At 42.2% G+C, this 18,798-nt stretch overlaps 1 protein-coding gene across 3 annotated transcripts in view; it reads right to left on the reverse strand.

Moving 5' to 3' along the window:
* The window catches only part of LOC119016316 (transient receptor potential cation channel subfamily M member 7-like), a 34,326-nt gene extending 16,119 nt beyond the window's left edge, over window positions 1-18,207 (reverse strand). For all 3 annotated transcript variants that reach the window (XM_037092074.1, XM_037092075.1, XM_037092076.1), the window contains exons 1-10: window positions 18,163-18,207; window positions 15,907-15,986; window positions 10,738-10,776; window positions 9,249-9,450; window positions 8,805-9,018; window positions 7,496-7,620; window positions 7,236-7,407; window positions 1,089-1,263; window positions 406-529; window positions 16-88 (exon numbers count right to left, since the gene is read on the reverse strand). In XM_037092074.1, coding sequence (XP_036947969.1) covers window positions 16-88; window positions 406-529; window positions 1,089-1,263; window positions 7,236-7,407; window positions 7,496-7,620; window positions 8,805-9,018; window positions 9,249-9,450; window positions 10,738-10,776; window positions 15,907-15,986; window positions 18,163-18,168 — 1,210 coding nt within the window. In that variant the 5' untranslated portion in view covers window positions 18,169-18,207. The remainder of the gene's footprint in view (window positions 1-15; window positions 89-405; window positions 530-1,088; window positions 1,264-7,235; window positions 7,408-7,495; window positions 7,621-8,804; window positions 9,019-9,248; window positions 9,451-10,737; window positions 10,777-15,906; window positions 15,987-18,162) is intronic.
* Between the last annotated feature and the right edge of the window lie 591 nt (window positions 18,208-18,798).

An 18,798-nucleotide genomic window follows, 5' to 3' on the forward strand; every position in this document is an offset into this window, starting at 1 on the left:
AAGTCAGGCACTAACCTTGGAGTGAAGCCCTCAGAATTGCTACGTCGAGGTCCTGGTGTTCCTCGGAGCTGACGCGGAACACAGTTAACTGTTTTCCAGGAAACAAGATAGCACTTAGTTTTCCCACAGACGTTCTCCAGATGTTTCACGGGTTTGTGATATGTGATACATTAATTTACAAACACAAAACCGGAGTAATTCACAGTCGTCTCTGTGGCAATGCCAAGACTGCTTCATTGAGTTAACAGCAGCTTCATTTCCTTTTACTTCTGAAGCTTTTGTGTTTCAGGAAGTTTATTAAGCAACTCTGACCAGGATTTATTCCACTGTCATTGAAATGGAGATATAAAAAGGGAACCTGAATGATAAGAGGTTGACACATGTGATGAATGTGCATGAATGTACCAGTTCTTTGCTCTTCATGCACTCCATCAAAGTCTGAAAGAGGTCGATGGCATCGCGCTGACTAAAGTTGAAGGTTTTCTTAATGGTTGCGATAATGTCGGTCTCCACTCCGTCAGGAAGTCTTCTGCAGAAGAATTACAGTATAACATGATTACAGTCACGCTTCTCAAAACCCACACGGCTATTTTAGGCTGTTTTGTAACACACTGGGCTGTGGTTAGGCTGTTAGAAATCCTTCTAGGATAAAAATAGATGAGCACCACCAACGACACTGACGTTAAAGGCAATGGGAAAAACAAGTAACATCTCTGTCTGAAAACACAGTAAATAAGTCATTACAAACAGCATTGTACTGCCATTTTGGTTTATGAATCTTCTATGAATGTTCTTGAAGAGAACATGCGCTGAAATCTTAATTTCACATGTTATTCAATTCAATGTCAGGTGTGTCATGATTAATATTAATATTACTGTTCCTTCATTATACCTTAAACGAATAAATACTTCTGTAGTGTCAAATTCTTTTTTTGTTTGCTCATTTTCTTTCCCCCACCTACTTTTCCTCTACATTGGTGTGTGTGTGTGTGTGTGTGTGTGTGTGTGTGTGTGTGTGTGTGTGTGTGTGTGTGTGTGTGTGTGTGTGTGTGCACGTGCACGTGCACGTGCACATGTGCGTGTTGTACCCTCCCTCCTCTGTCTGCTTGTGGACGTAGGCTAGTATATCAGCAGCGAGGCCGGTCCCCTCACACACCACCACTGGGACGGGAGGGCTCTCCTGAAGGTACTCCAGCACGGTCAGGATCACACTGGGACCCCCCTCAAAGATGACGGCCACGACGGGAACACCCTGACCGATTCCTACGAGTAACAAAAGAACAAAAAGAGCGTGTGTCATGTCATGGTTCCATCATTCACTTCAGCTCTAACAATCATATAAAACAGCTCCACACAAATGACAGTTGATGATAACTGCCAGTCTACTGTTATCACCTAGTTTCTACCAAGCAAAGACACAATGACTTCACAGTGATTGTACCTTACAGTCTACTCCTGTACGGTGTACATTTTAGGACATCCTCAGGATCTGGCTTCAGCGTCAGACCTCAGATGAAAAGGTATAAGGTCTCAGGAAAAGTTCTGTCACACTCGCACCAAACAGCCACATGGAAAATAGTCATCGGACCAAAAGGCCTGAGAAAAAAAACTTGTCACACTGAACTGCCTCAGGATAAAAACTGTCACACTGAACACATCAGTAACTAAGTTGTTACACTGAACAACATCAGGAATAAATTGTCAGACTGAACGGTATCAGTACAAAAGTCGTCACACTGAACAGTATCGGGAAAATCAGTTTCATACAGAGGTCGTGTAGTACGGTGGCCGGTAAGGGCAAACGTGCAGCAACGGCCAAACGTTGCAAATAGGCCTACATACATAAACGATGCAGAGCCAACGACACGCAAAACACATGCAACAACAAAATGCTGCAAACAAAGAAACGATGCAGAAACAAAACGACACACACCCCGATATGTATCTAGTTTAAACAGATTTTTTTTTTTTTTTTAATGGGCAAAATGCTTCTTTTTAACACTAGAAGGGCCTGAACTCCAACGCGATCATTGTGACCGCTGGATATTCAACTCTATAATCTCATGTAAATACCCAGCTGAGTGACGAATGCATTCATTGTGTCATGAACATTTTTAAAAAACAAAATAACACCAATGTGTGTATTTTAACACGCTTAATTATACATTTATCAATATTCATATCATGCAAATAGTAAACCGTAATTATTGCATATATTTACACACGATTTTAATAGAGAAAACTCAGAGCAAGAAATGTAACAATTAAAAATAACTAATTTGATTATAAAACATTTTAACACTTAAAATAATAATAATAATAATAATAATAATAATAATCATGCCGCCTGCTGCGGCTCCTTTCCCCTCCACGTTTTCTGCCCTCAGCTCTGCCAGCTGCTGCAGGACTTTCCTCCAGGCTCTCCTGCTGCTGCTGCTCCTTGAATAAGATGCGGACATTGATCCCTGCCAGGTTGAGGCTGTTTCAGAAGACGCCACTGACCATCTTCCGTACTGCCTTTGACGGAGTACGCCCTCGCCATCTGGTCTGGGACGTCCTTGCAGTATTGATGGTTTTATAGTACATCACAGACACTGGTTTTGCCTTTGCCCTGTAACGCCCGCCAATGTAATAATGCCCGCAAACGTAATAAAACCACAAACGTAATAAAATCTGCAGCATTTAATGTAATAAACCTACACATGTAATACATTTTCCACAAACGTAATAGCCGCTGCCTACTAACAAACTTTATACTCCATTTCCCACAAATGTAATAACTATTTCGTTTGCGGGGACGTGAAAATCTTTTTTGTAATAACTTCCCACAAATGTAATAATACAATGAATAATGGTTTTGTTTGTTTGTGTGACTGTCTATACACCTACTAATACTACTAATACTTCTGACCGTGGGTGCAAAATCCAGTTGTCAACTTTCTGCTCCGCTGTCACAAAGGATTATGTTTGACCCATTTCGGCCATAAGCGGTCATATTGACCACACATCATTTCGGAGGAATTCATTGTTAAATATTTTGTGGTTCCCCACGAAATTACTTGTGAGTTAATTATTACCTAGTTGTATTAGCCTATATCGCCTGGTTGGCACCGTGGACAAACAAAATCGAGAGTTCCCCCACCATGAAACAGCGAGCGGAGCTGTTGAACACTGAAGTGCTGAAGTGATGCAACTCTGACTGTGTATCAGGGAAAGCCGAGGAAGAATGTCTGCATCCTGAGCACCTGCACAGGTGCTCAGGATGCAGGTGTGAGCACCTTTAGTGTAGCGAGGGCAAAACCAGAGACAGTCATGTACTACAACAACACCAAGTACAGCGTGGACCTGGACCAGATGGCGAGGGCGACTCCGTCAAAGGCGGTACGGAAGATGGCCGGTGGCGGTCTTCTATATCGTCCTCGACCTGGCTGGGATCAATGTCCGCATCTTATTCAAGGAGCAGCAGCAGCAGGAGAGCCCGGAGGAAAGTCCTGCAGCAGCTGGCAGAGGAGCTGAGGACAGAAAACATGGAGGGGAAAGGAGCCGCAGCAGGCGGCACAAGGTGGGCAGCAGCTCCTTTCAAGCCTTTTCTATTATTATCATTATTATTATTATTATCATTATTATTATCATCATCATCATCATCATCATCATCATCATCATCATCATGTCGTGTCATTGTCCGTAACCGCTTATCCCTTTCCATGGGGTCGCGGGGTGTTGCTGCTGGAGCCAATCCCAGCCTTGTCTCTGGGCGAGGGCAGGGTGCTCCCTGGACAAGTCACCAGCTCATCGCAGGGCCTCACTGATGAGCAATGTGGGGTTCAGTATCTCGCTCAAGGACACTTAGACATGCAGCTCAGCCCTGCCTGGAGCTGGGATTTTAACCAGCGACCTTATTATTGTTACTATTATGATTTTTATTAGAGCAATTAATTTCCAGCTTTTTCGATTATCATTTTTTCAATATAAAATATTAAGTATTAAAATAAATTGTCTCATAATCACATACGTTTCTTTTAATTATTAATTTTCGTATTCTGATTTTTTCTCTATTATATTCTTGAGTATATATAATGTATATATGCGATTATATGAATATTGATAAATGTATCATTTATTTTGTGAAAATGAACGTTTTGGTGTTATTTGTTGTTGTTTTTTTAAATATCATGACACAATGTGTGCATTCATCAGTCAGTTGGGTCTTTACATGAGAGAATATAGAGTTTATTATCTAGCGGTCCAAATGACCGCTTACGGCCGTTCTAGTAGTGTTTGAATTCGGCCCTTCTGAAGTCCAACTGACACTTTGGTGAGAGAGAGATGATCCTCATTAACAAGAAGCATTTTGCTTATGCAAAGAACTAAATCTGTTTAAACTAGTTATTTATATGCCATAAAACCACCACAACGACCATTATTCATTGTCTTATTAGCCTACATCTGTGGGAAGTTATTACAATAAAGATTTTCACGTCCCCGCAATTGTAACAAATCCCTGCAAATAATAGTTATTAAATTTGTGGGAAATCGCGTGTTACGTTTCTAGTAGGCAGCGGCTATTCCGTTTGTGGAAAAAGTATTGCATTTGTGGGTTTATTACATTAAATGCTGCAGATTTTTATTACCTTTGTGGTTTATTACGTTTGTGGACATTATTACATTGGCGGGCGTTACAGTCTGAACATTGTACCTGACGAGAGTGGAGTAAAACTTTTAGAGAGACGACATAAAAAGCTACGTGGTTTAAATATTTGGTTATAATCTTTTAAAAATAATATAACAATAACAGCTCAAAAAGATTAATACTTCTGTTGTGTTGACACTTCCGTTTTGATAACTCGATGCAGCATTTTGTTGTTGCATGTGTTTTGCGTGTCGTTGGTTCTGCATCGTTTATGTATGTAGGCATATTTGCAACGTTTGGCCGTTGCTGCGCGATACCGTTCAGTGTGACGACTTTTGTGCTGATGCTGTTCACTGTGAGTCCATTCAGTGTGACAACGTTTGTCCTGAGGCATTTCAGTGTGACAAGTTTTTTTTCTCAGGCCTTTTGGTCCGATGACTATTTTTCATGTGGCTGTTTGGTGCGAGTGTGACAGAGCTTTTCCTGAGGCCTTATACCTTTTCATCTGAGGTCTGACGCTGAAACCTGATCCTGAGGATGTCCGTACTCCTGTCTGTAGGGTATGTCATGATAATTCACTGCCATGTCCAACATGCTGTAGGTATTCATGATGTGATCTGCTAAATAACTGCTCAACAACTTCTGTTTGTTGCACTTATGAAGCCATAATGCTTGCAAGAACTTAAAGGGTAACTCATATTCGTAGTCGTGACCGTGTGCAGGTCTTGGTGAATACTACTGCATACGTGAAAATAGAATAATATAAAGTCTTTGATGGCTCCAGAGGAAGCTGCATGTAATCAGATAAATTATGTTCAGTCATGTCACTCAATGGCTCTAAAGCTGGAATAGTATTGAACTCATTGCGGATGATTAAAAAAACAAATGATCAAAATGGATACAGCAAAAACAGAGATATCACTTTTTTTATGCCACATATTCTTCCCTTTCCGCACCAAGATTACCCACAATGCAACTTAGCTACTGAGTGACATGGCAATTTATCAGATTACATATAGCCTCTTCTGGAGCCACAAAAGGCTTCTCTTTTCACATATGCTCCTCAAGAAAAGTGGTGGAGTTGCCCTTTAAGCACAGCATTTACATATTCTGATGCAGCAGGTGATGTCATGCAACTTCACCGTTGGTTCTGCCAAAAAACACAGAGGAGGAAGGAGGACAAGAGCAGCATGAAAAACATTTTGTATAAGGTTTCCAAGAGAAGAAAAAATGTTCTTTCTTAGAACTATTAAATATTACGTCACCCATCTTCGCTTAGTAGCTTGTAGTTATGAAGTTCTTTTTAAAAAGACAAAAATGTGAAATTATCTAGGGCTGTAATCTCCTAGTCGACTGGTCAATACGTTCTGGCTCGACCAAAATTCTGATTGGTCGATTTTTGGTGTGTTGATTACATGCTGCTACGGCAGTGCTTAAACACACGGCGGGTCATCTCCATCCCAGTGCTGCGTGTCCTGCATATGGCATTTGACTTTATCGGGAGGAAAAGTGCCATGTGCTAATGAGGGTGTTTTCAGAGCACCCCTCTTTCACAGGTCACAGTGTGGCTTCAGAACACCCCCCTTGTTTTCACTATTTTGGATTAGCCCAACCCACTACAGACAAACAGATTGAAGAACATATTAAAGGCCTAGGTCTGGTGGTTTGTTAAATATCTATCTATTTTTAAGTGTTTCATTTACAGTCAGTCCTATTCAACCATGTCAAAGACATCAGCAGTGTGGCAGCATTTTATAAAAAATAGAAAAAGAAAAAAAAAGTCGAATGCAAAGTTTGCAAACAACAGTGTATAGCACAGCTTGACTACAAACATGGCATATCACCTTAAAACGGTACGCTGACTTGTCTGCGTTAGGTTGCTCTGGCCGTTTTAAGTATATGAACATATCAGAATTGGCATATTTCAATGTTTTAGGCTAATAATCGTTTTATAACTGCTGACGCAGCCGCCCGCAAACGGCATCATCCCCTAGATACACCCAGACCACGCCTGGGCTATGATACTGCGCAGATGCACGTGATGCAACACGCTGCCGGAGCCGACAGACTTGAGTGTGTTTATTAATTCATTCACTTAAGTTAATTCATTTCAGTGCAAAATAATAGGGTCAAAAAATGACTTCATCTAAAGCAAATAGACAACTAGTCTTTATGTTCAGTCGAAATTTCACGGCTTCAGTCGACCAAGGATTTGTTTGCTTGATTACAGCCTTAAAATTATCAGTTATATTATCGATATCAGCCACAAGATACAGTGACATACATTTTAAGTTCAGTTAAATCTTTCTGATGTCCACGTGTAAATAACATAATGACAACAAAGAATAATCATAAAGAAAAAACAAACTCAAGTTGCCAAATGTTTTTAACATGACGCTATGGATTTTAGTTAATTAAATGGATCAAATGTGGTATTTTGACTGGGAGGAGATGAGCATATAGGTGAGACACACAAAACATGTCATGGCATTATATCAGAAGACGATACTCAGACTGTTTCAGCAGATCATAACTGATCTCACATAATCTCCTGTTTCTCAGGAATCCAAGCAGTGTGGAAATATAAGTTTCTGGCTGTACTCACGTGCATGTATTCTTTGGAGGTTGATGTGCTTCTCAAGCTCCCGCCGCAGGTTGACCTCGGCGCCGTACTTGCCCACCGTCCCATCATCCACCAGGAGGAAATGAGAATGCAGATCATTAAGAACATTTAGTTTGCTCAGAGGGTTCTGCAGCGTCTGATAAGGAGCTATAATCTGCAGGGCGAAGATGAAGAGGTGGTAAGCGGAGAGAGGGCAGGAGAGGAGAGGAGAGGAGAGAAAATGACTGTAACAGTTGTCTTACGTCTCTGCCGAGGAGATCATTCCTGTTTTCAATGACTCCCCAGGGTGCGATCCCGATAGTGCAAATTTTCTTTGATGATCTTGAACAGTGTTCTTTGAGAGCGTCTCCCACATGCTTCGCCACACCTTCAGGAAGGATGCATTAAACAATCAATAAAAACATTTTTCCTTTGACTGGAGTGGTACGTTTATATTGCAACTTAACCATTTGGCATACCTCGCTTAAAATTTGGGCGACTGAATAATAAAACTGGCCCCATAACATGTACGTACAGTATATTTCAGTATAAATCTATGAACAGTAAAAGTGTGGTTAATACTGCAGGTCCTACTAACCATGGATATGAAATGAAATAGCCAAAACACCTGAACTTCAGTGACCAAAATACCACATATAGGGCAAGACCATATCGAGTACATTAGACCTTGGGGTTGCTTGTGAACCACAATCCTCAGCTAATGCATCTCATGGGTTCAGCAGTAATGTGTGAGCCAGGAGACCATCCAAACTGGCCAGGGTGCCAGAGGAGGCATTATAAGTAATCACTGGTCTGGATAATTGACCGTGTGAGTAATGCTTTAAACACTGTGATCAGACCACACCATCTTTAACGCCACGCTGTGGCTGCAGACACACCTGGGCCACTACACACAGCCAAATGACATGCTTTGAGCCCGGTATTACAACTTCTGCTACATCAGCGCATCCTACTGATGGTGGTTGTACAATTTAAGCATGAGGGAGTGTTTACCTGCAACTTCATGTTGTAATACTGGCCGTATCTGTCTTATCTGTCAGAACCCAAAACCAGTCCAAGCTAGTTTTTTAAGCCTGCAGAGCCACAGTGCCGAGATTTTTTACTCCTGTAGGTTCAAGGAAATCTGTGCCGTCTACGGGCAAAGAAAGTAAAACCATGGCAGAGATTTATGCCTTTCCTTTTTTGGTAGAGAATTACATAACTAGCTTAACCACATCCACAAATAACGCAGCTACTAATACTGAATGTGAATCTGTGAGTTTGTGACAGAGCTGCAAGCCAGTTTGATTACATGTTCTTCATCTACCTACTGAAGAGGTAAACAGTCTAGTTTCCTTTACTCTTAGGCTTGCTGAGGTGAAACACAGCTGAAAACCCCCAATAAATACATCGGAGGGTTAGCAAAGAAAAACATTCTGATAATCAAGAAATGCTATAATCCTTGAAATAAGAAATCTCATGACTTACCTGGAACCTCTCATAACTATAGAGAACAACACACCCAGCTGGGGGCACGTGGATGACTAAACTAATCTCTTTATGACCACATACCTGTGTTGACCCCTCCGGTGAGAATCCAGGCCCCGGTGGTGACTGCAGCTTTGACGAGGCCCTTGCCCACAACCTGCTTGATGTGAGGATGCAGCTCAAAGTTCTGAACTCCTCCATGGACAGAGATTACGATTTTAGGAGGCTCCATCTGCCACTCCTTCAGCATCAGCCACAGGATGCTCTCCGGCCGCGAGTCGTGGGACAAACGCACATACTGCATGACACACACAAGAAAAGCAGCAGAGAAACGAGAAAAATCAGTGAAATGATTGATAAGTTACCAAAATTGCTGTCGTGAACTTTGTTGTCGTTTGTTGAATAATTAGCTGATCCTCATGGTTTCAGCACCAGATTTTAAAAACAACTAGAAATGCATTACAATAACTGTGCAAGACAATTTCCTCACAAATCTATAAAACAGTTATCAAACCCTGCCAAGCTTACCTTGGCTCTGTATGAGTGAGACCCTCCCTGGAAGTTGATGACACCATAGGCGTCACAGGGGCTCGCCTCTGTGTGTTTTTCCACCGACCACTTCTCCATCGCGGGCAGGTTGGGGTTTTCACTCAACTTCACACCCGAGTACTTCGTGGCCAAGCTGGCTGTGACGCCAACATGCTGCCGGACCAGCCGCCCACAGCAGCACCTGAGGGTGAACAGAATCACTTGTGACTGATAATCCCATCATTTTTTTATTCAGTTCTCCTTATGCTTTGTACCCTCAAGCAAACAAATAAGAAATATGTTTTCCACATGGACCCCTGGTTTCAACACAAAAAATAAGCAACATACAGAGAAACTAAAAGGAACCTAAATGGCATTCATCACAAAAAAAACAATCAGGGTTTCTGGTAAGAAATTAGCAACGCAGATATAATTATTTGATATATTTACTAATACAGTATATAATGAATATTAAGAGATGTTCTCAAACATACATTGTGCACGGAGCTGTAGTAACTATATTTGGTACTCAAGGGTCTGGATAGCACCATCTTTTGTTTGTTATGTTAGCATGTTCACTGAACAAGCTTACTACCAACAGCATTACCCAACCTAGAATCACAGACCAAGGAGAATTGTCTCTGGTTTTCCATAAAAATAACTTGTCATGCTTTTACAACCACTGTATAGCATTTGCCTGTGTGGATCAGAGTTTAGGCTAGTGTTAGCAGGTCTGTCTTTTCTCTTTCTCTTATAATGTGAAAAGTGAAACGTATGCTCCCAAAATGTAAACACTAAAGCAAACGGTTGTCTTTGTCAAAGAATGTGAGCAAAGCAGGCAAACAGGGTTGTGTTAGAAGGGGAAAACAATCTCCTATATCACTAGGGGCATCTAACAATACAATGTCATACAAGAACACCATGTTTTCTTTATTTCATCAGCTGGGATGGATGCTGACTGTTTGCAGCTTCAGCATCACTCTTTCACGACACTATCATGTATATAGCTATCAAGCACATAAAAACACATATGACAGGGTTCTCATCTTAAAAAAAGTTGACTAAAAACATTAAATAGACAGCTGGTGAGATTTTTAGCCAAATCGTGATGCTAAACTTAACTGACTTGGCTATCTAGCTATAGGTAATGCTTGATGCAAACAGTTGTTGTCAACTCTGTCTGAAATAAAAGATCCCAACAACCAACCATGATGACAAGGATTGACACACTTTCAAGTCTGAAGGTGAGCTTTACTTCAAATGTGCCTCAACACTGCATTACTATGACAATTAATGACCAACATGAGCCTCTCCGTTTCGTCATCTCCTTTAATGAACTTGGGCATCCTGGAAGGTAATTGTTTCCTGAGGAGGGCTGCTCTTCAGCAGACTTACATTGTGAAAGATTTGGTGTAAAGTAACTTGTTAGCATATATTCTTTCAGGCTAATCCTGTCAGGTCACAAAGAGCGAGTGAAACAAATACTTACCGGACCAGCTGTTGGCAAATCTGGCATCCTGGAAGGCATCTGGAAGGAATTTCACAGCAGCATAATTAATCATTAATCTAAATGCAAAAAAACTAGGACCATATACATGTGATACATTTGTAGAGACACAAAGATAGCCTTCACCAACACCTCCGAATCAACACAGAGAAGCAGCACATACTGGAGTTAGAGAAGAAAAGCCAGTTGCAAATAATTGATGTGAAAGAAAACACAGGGAAAAGAGTAACCCGGTGTCATCCTGTGTTTACAAGAAGCAAGGAGGGAATGTGACTTCTTAACGTGTAATTAAAAACAATAAAAACAGGAGCTGGTGAAATATCAATTTTACGTAACTGTGGAAAACTACTTGATATTGAACTGAAAAAATGTCATTTTGCTCTGACTATTTCTCCACTACTGGACATTTCATACAAGCTGCTGTATCTTTAATTGAGCTATTTTGTGTGGGCTTCTCATGCAAACATGGCACATTGTGAATGAGTGGCCTGCACGCCAACCAATAAGACGCCTTCCACACCGATTTAACACTGCTTTGTAAGATTCTAGTAGGCCTGCAGAAAAACCCCTCTATATTCAACAGGAGAACATTCACATCAGTTCTCAGATACACACAGAACGTAATGTCTTATGTCTTGAATTAAAATAAATGCTTGTAGGCAAACCAATTTTTTAAAATGGGATTCAGAAAATCCAAACATCCTAAATGACGGATTGATAAAACATTAATCACAAATCCAATCCTCAAGACTGGGAGAAGATATGACAAACACGTTCATCACTGGTCTTCCCTCTCACTTAACACTGTGATCACAGTGAGAGAGTAGTGGTTAGGGTTTGGGCCTACTTTAACACACACCATGCAATTACAGTGTTTCCATGGCTATCACCACAAGGCGCACCACAGTCAGTGGCGGAGCCAGAAATTTTTCTGTGGGGTGGCCAGGATGGTTATGTGAAATTTTGGGGTGGCAATGTCTTACTAGAAAATACAGGGGTATTTAGGACACCTAAGCCACACACCCACACAATATTTGGAATGCAGGTAATGGTGGAAAAGATCAAATCATTTTCAGTGTATCTAACTTTCTTCTTATTCCTGCAAGTAGAGTAACAAAGATGCTTACATAAATGTAGCACAATATACAGAAAACTGTACTGTATACTGTGCTGAGAGGACTTGGGAGATGTTCAGCTCAGCTTGTGGTGATCACCAGTAGGTGATTTGAGGGATGCCGTCCCCCTTGTTAGCAAAATTACCAAAAGCACCCTCCTTGTTAACCTGACATCACTCCCCTGCTAGATGCAGATAATGTGTTGAAACACACTCTGCTGGAGTGACTTTCTTCATTCTGTATTTACAGTTATAAAAAGACAAGTGCAGTAAGTAAAGAAAGAAGATAACTGGATAAAATGGAATTGTGGAATTGTCATAGTTATTGTTCAGGAGTCCTGCAACAACGTCCTTTGGGAGGTGTACATAGGTGTGTCGGGGCAGGTTGGTGCTCCCATTGGGCCATCCCCCCTGTTAAAAATTAACAAATCACCTGCTGGTGCTCACTAGGAGCTCATTCTCTCAGTGTATCAGGAATACACAGACATAATTTGAAAAACAGTTGTTTTTACTATTGCCTGATCAAGCTATATACACACATATGAATAATGGCCAGCAAAATGGGCCAACATAAGGATCTAACAAGGAACAAATTGAGATTTGTTTCCAGTCATAGGCATACAAGGCTTAAGGGCTACTGTACAAATGCACAAAACAGTTGTATGTATGTTGTAGCATTTTGTTGATGGTCTGGAATGCTGTTAGAAAAACAACTAGTAATAATTGGTTCTCCTCTTAAAATTACATAAAGAAACATTTGAACTCTGTATCAAAACATTCTGACCAGGCTATTTCAGCTGGCACCGAAAAGAAAGAACCCTAACATTATCCCACAGTCAAAAAGATTGGGTCGTCATACTGTAATATTTATACTTATATAGGCTACTTTGGGAATTTCTCTGGTTATAATGCTTTCACACAACCATCAACTCCTCTGCATGGGCTTGGAATGAAGATTCATCTATCATTGTACAGAAATACTATTCTTATTATTTGTTTCAAGAGAGGAATGATCTAAGTAACCATTTTAATCCTCTAGCTAATTATCAAGCTAAATATCCAACATGCTAGTTAACGTCAAGGACTGCGGTGGGAGACGAAGGTAAAATATTTCCTTTCTCTAACACTGGATTTATTTATGCCAAGGGTTTTACATGAAATTGGATTTTTTGTGTATACACAATAACAAACTAGATAATTATACTCTTCAACTCACCGTAACAGTCAGTCATAGGTGTCATTTTTATCATTTTGTAACTAATTCATGGCTGCTTCGGACCGACACACAGACCCACCTTATGTCGTATGTGTGTGAGTGGAGGAGCCTCCAAGGGCCTGATGCTCCAGGTTCGATAACTATTGTTATATTATTATTTTTTTCACTAATACAGCCCTGAATTAGCAGTACTGAAGTCATTAAAGGTAATGCAAACAAACGAGACTGACTGAAACGTCGGTATGCATTGGAAAGGTGGAAACATTTTTTCACATTCCACATAATTAGACTATGGCGGGGCAAATTAGACTATGGTGGGCAGCCACTGTCTCATCAATGTATGGGAAACACTGCTTTGAATCAATTCAGGCAAGCAGCGCCCCCCCGACCACCCACCGTCCCTCGCTGGACACTTCTCGGTCCCCTCCTCCAGCAGCTGGAAGCGCCTCGCCCGCCCCAGGTCAGAGGGTGATGCGCCATGGAAACACCATCAGGTACCCCATGTTTGATGCACCGTTCTTTCAGAGACTGTGAACTCCCAGCGCAGCTGGCCTCACCCTGGCCGCTGCACTGTGCACCAGCGGGTAGCACTCTCCTCCGGGGAGAAAGGAGGGTTCAGACAGGATGTGCACGCATCTAAAATGTTTGGTAGTGCCGTCGCAGTGCAGGAAAGGTTCCGCACGCCGGCAAGTAGTAACAGCTGTGATACAGTGGTTGCATGGGTGGTTGGGGTCAGGCTAGGGTGGCCAATAGGGTGGCCAGGATTCAGCGTGAGGTGGCACCGGCCACCCCACCCCTCCGCCATTGATTACAGTACGATTAACAGGGCTTGATGCTAAGCTTTTTTCCAAGTAGCACTGTGCTACCATGCTAAAACATTTAGTAGCACACAACATTTTTTAGTAGCACAATGAGTTGCGTTAGGGGGTTCATTTTCACGACGCCGACACTCTTTCGCTTCTCCATTTTGTATTTTGATTTTAGTTTTCGCGCTGCAGTCTTCATTGTGTGCCCGTGTGGCAGGGATGGAAATTAACTTTTTTGTCCGCCTACCACTGTGGCTGGTAAATTCTAAAATCTACCAGCCACTCAACATTTTTACCAGCCACTTTTATATTTAAGCTTCGATGTGTTCAGTACAATGCAGAGAAACATATTTTTCTTGTAAAAGACATGCACATAGTATTTCCCAATCAGTACTTGTTACCAGAATTGATTATTCAGTAATTATGTGATACCAATGAATGATTACAGGGGTGAAGCTATCCAAGGGTCATCTACTAAGCCGTGATATAACAGGAATGAAGTCTGAATATACAAAGTGGTTCAAAATGAAGGTTAGATGGTTAGGAATCTACATCAGTATTTCCCTACAACTTATTTCATATCTTCAACTGCACCGGACCCACACAAAGGAAGTGGAAATTGCATCATTAGGTGATTAGAAGGTAGTAATATATAGCAATATCTACTTGCAACTATTTAATTTAATTTACTGTACTTAATTATTCCCCATGTTCAACTGTTATGATGTAAAGCCACATTTTAATTTACTTCCGTTCATGTAAACTCCGACAAAAGAGTAGCCAGCTCCGCTGACCGGGGCGCGGAGTAATAATTAGTAGCAATGAAGAGTTCAAGTGAGGGCTTGCCAGTAGAACGGCCAAGATGGTCATTTTGATCATTTTCAAATATGTGCAATAACTTTGTCTGTATTTTAATTTAGAATATATTTTACATAAATTGCACAAAAGTCAAAGACAATATATGTTTTACCTATTTCGGCCATAAGCGGTCATATTGACCGCACATCGTTTGGCGGGGTTTCATTGTTATATTGTTTGTGCTTCTTTGCGAATGTACTTGTAAGTTATTATATCGCCTGGTTGGCACCATGGGCAAACAAAAACGGGAGTTCCCCCTCCGTGAAACAGCAAGCGTAGCTGTTAGGTGCTGAATGATGCGACTCTGACTGTGTATCAGGGAAAGCCGAGGAAGAATGTCTGCATCCTGAGCACCCTGCACACAGGTGTGGGCACCTTTAGTGGGGCGAAGGCAAAACCAGAGTCTGTGATGTACTACAACAACACCAAGTACAGCGAGGATGTTCCGGACCAGATGGCGAGGGCGTACTCTGTCAAATGCAGTACGGAAGATGGCCAGTGGTGGTCTTCTATATCGTCCTCGACCTGGCTGGGATCAATGCCTGCATCTTATTCAAGGAGCAGCAGCAGCAGGAGAGCCCGGAGGAAAGTCCTGCAGCAGCTGGCAGAGGAGCTGAGGGCAGAAAACATGGAGGGGAAAGGAGCCGCAGCAGGGGGCACAAGGTGGGCAGCAGCGGAAGCATCCACCGCAACAACAGATACGGAGACGGAGGCAGAGCTGCAAACAGAACCAAACGTCGGACACTCAAAATGCCACAAGCCCGTGTGTGGTAACTGTGTGAGGAGAGCGGAGGTAATCTGTAGACTGTGACCAGTGATCGGAATTAACCCGCCACAGTGGCTGGTAAACTGATTCACCCACATGTGGCGGGTGCTAATTTCTATCCCTGGAGTGTGGTCACGTGTCTGTTATGGAAGCACTGCATTGCTTAGATCTGATTATGTAGCTACATGCTGCGCTTGCATTGGAGGAGACGCTTCAGGTTGCCGATAAATAAATAAATAAATAAAAATACTGCTCAGTGCTCACGTAAACAGCAAAACGGTGCGCAGTCGCACTGATGCGACTGAATGTAATTTTCTATTCGCACTGGAAATAATCAACTCGCAAATGCGAGCAAAACAGTCGCACTGTCGAGCCCTGTCTAAGCACATACCTGTGGGGGTCCTTTGACACTGGAAGTATGTACACACATTCCCTCTTTGTGAAAGTGCTTTCTATCCAGGGTTTCTGGGACTGTGGACAAAGAGAAACAGTTGGTTATTATGAGCAGTGGACAGCAGCTTGTTTGTTGTCCGTACTACTAGTATGTTTGCATTTAATAATTTCAAGCTGCTAAGGAAACTGTTCCCCAGGGATTATAAATGCAAAGCTCCTCTGTGCAGTAATTAAGTGCTTGTACAAACATTATTTCAATTGTAGTTTCACAAAGAAAAACTAGTAAAAAGGCATTGTAGATAAATCAAAAAAGTGCTCAGTTGGCAGTTTCACTTCAGTTAAAACAGTTTTCTCTGAAAATAATAAACTCCGAACATCCTCAAAGGAAGCTTGTAACCCCTTAATCCAGGATTTAGACTGTGAAAATCAAAAGGGATTAGAAGGTTCAATAAATAAATAAAACAAGCTACAAAATTCATTTAGGAGAAACCACAGTTCTGCAGTTTCACAAGCTACAGTCTGCCAACGCTGTAACACTGCAATAAAACAATCTCATCCTTTATCACTGCTCTCATTGCTCATTGTTCCTCCAGTACGTGACCAAAGAAAGATTAGCCCCATTAATCCCTTCCAGCACAAAGAGGGAAACCTGGCAACACTGTCACCTGCTTCACACCAAAGCGTTTCAACTATTTCTGAAACTCAAACATCTGTATTACAACCACCGCAGAGGAAAATGCTGTGAACCAGGCAGTTGCAAGCAAGACATTTCCTGCTGGAGCTAGCTGCAAAAGTTTAATAAAAGTTTTTTAAAGGGTTTTTAGTCCTCTTATCTATGCCAAAAGGCAAATCTCGGGTGCCATGAGTCCCATCTAGAAAAACAACAAAACAAACAGCTGTCCTGCTGCTACTTGAACAGTGACACCGATTCACTGTATGTGCACCTGGATGTCCCCCTCTTCACAAACACAGTGAGCGTAAAGAAGTCTCACAAAACAGGGTCTGAGATAATAAACGCACTGTTTACAACTTCACTTAACTTTCCCCGACGCCGCCGGAATAAAACAGGCCCTCAGTTTGAACAGACATTGGCAGCTATTCAAGGTGGCATTGACTTGTTACTGACAATGACAGTGTGTCTTCTCCGACATCTGCGACAGCTTGGGGGGAAACGTGTCTTCTTGAAAGTGCCAAATGCTCTGAAGTGTCCTCTTTTTGCGTGTGTGTGCGCTCTGTCCGGTGAAGTGGAGCTCTGTCTCTGTTGTCCTAACCGCAAACAGACCGCTGCTAACACCAGCCCAGCTAGCTGATAGCTAGTTAGCTCAGGTTCAGTACCTAGCAGTTAGCGCTAGCGAGCCAGCTTACGTAGCCTGCTAACGTTACGCCCGCGTTTGTTTTCTCTTTTCTTTCTTGCTAGACAGTGTGTCACCATGTAAACTTCACTAGACTCAGTGTGTTTGATTCAACAGCACATACAGACGTAGAGGAAACAGATAATAAACAAAATACATCCACCGGGGTCCGCCTGGGTGCCTGACAGGCAGCATGCACTGAAAGGGGGGGAGACCCGCCACGCAGAGCCGGAGCGGAGACAAAAACAAACAAAAAACACAGATCCCCTACCATTCTACCATTCTCTTCACCGCTGAGATTTAGGAAGAGCTGCGTCGTGGCTTTTATCCAACTACCGGCGGTGCTCTCGGTTAGCCTTGGAAGGAAAGCCCGGTGTGGGTTGGCTGCAGCTCCAACCGAAGGTCTCTGATTCAGCCTGTACGCTGTCACATGTGGCCGAGGGGCAGCCAGCCCAAGTATGAGTGTCTGCAGGCTGGAGGGTGGGCGTGGTGACACGCGGATGTACCAAGCAGAGAAAGATAGCGGACCATCCGACCACAGTGGACATAACCACAATGAGAATGTGCTAAATCTACTGAGATAAAAGCCTTTCTGAGTGTCACCTCCAACTCTTCATTTGCAGTTTGACAGAGTATTCTGGCCTGAGAATGAAGATAATGTTAAGAGTTTTATTTATATATTTATTTATTGATTTATTGAACTGTACGCACCCATCCGCCCGCCGGCGGGCGATTTCAGATTACTGAATGTAGTCTACACTGCGCAGTGACGTATCTCGCTTCAACTTTCATCATTACGGACATACTATACGACGTTGGAAAGGGTAGAATCTCAGCAATTCATTCGTCCAGTTGATTTTGCAGAAATCATGAGCACTAAACCATAAATCATTGATATTTACCAGCATGGTAAACGTGAGATACAAGAAACGCACGACCTTTGACGCGGCCATAAAGCCGTAATATGTGTCCGATCCTCAATTATTTATATTCCAGTTGTCCGTAAGAATCCACTGATCAAAAGCATCAAAATGGTTTTTCATAAAATTATTCCAGCTTGTGAATATCGTCTTGTAAAGTCCATTTGTTTACCGTCCACCAACTTTGTTTGTCAAATAAAATCCAGACTTCGCCGGCTGTATCTTTATTTTCTCTAGTTCCTGTACGGTGTTGTTGGGTGTGCTTGTTTTCATCACTTTGCTGGCTACAAAATAAAAGTGTCCCCATCTTTCTCTGTTCAGTTTTCCCCCCAGCACAGCCCGTGAAGTACATGGAGCGCTCCTTGTTTAAAGGGCCAATCGGCTTTGTTTACTGTTTTTTGCCGCCTTAGTACAGGGATAGCGTTTTGGCTATCAACATGTCAATCACTCAGGCTTCTAGCCAATTATTTTACCTTTCCAACGATGGTAGGCGTGCCCAGGTCCGTTTGGTATGAGCCGAGGAATATCGCTGCGTCTGGCAGCTAGCGGGCTAACTTTACGCAGCAGACGCACTCGCACCGGACATTTAAAGTTTTTTTGACGGCAGTTTTCACAGTT

Source organism: Acanthopagrus latus, unplaced genomic scaffold (assembly GCF_904848185.1).
Source record: "Acanthopagrus latus isolate v.2019 unplaced genomic scaffold, fAcaLat1.1, whole genome shotgun sequence".
In the NCBI taxonomy this organism is placed as follows: domain Eukaryota; kingdom Metazoa; phylum Chordata; class Actinopteri; order Spariformes; family Sparidae; genus Acanthopagrus; species Acanthopagrus latus.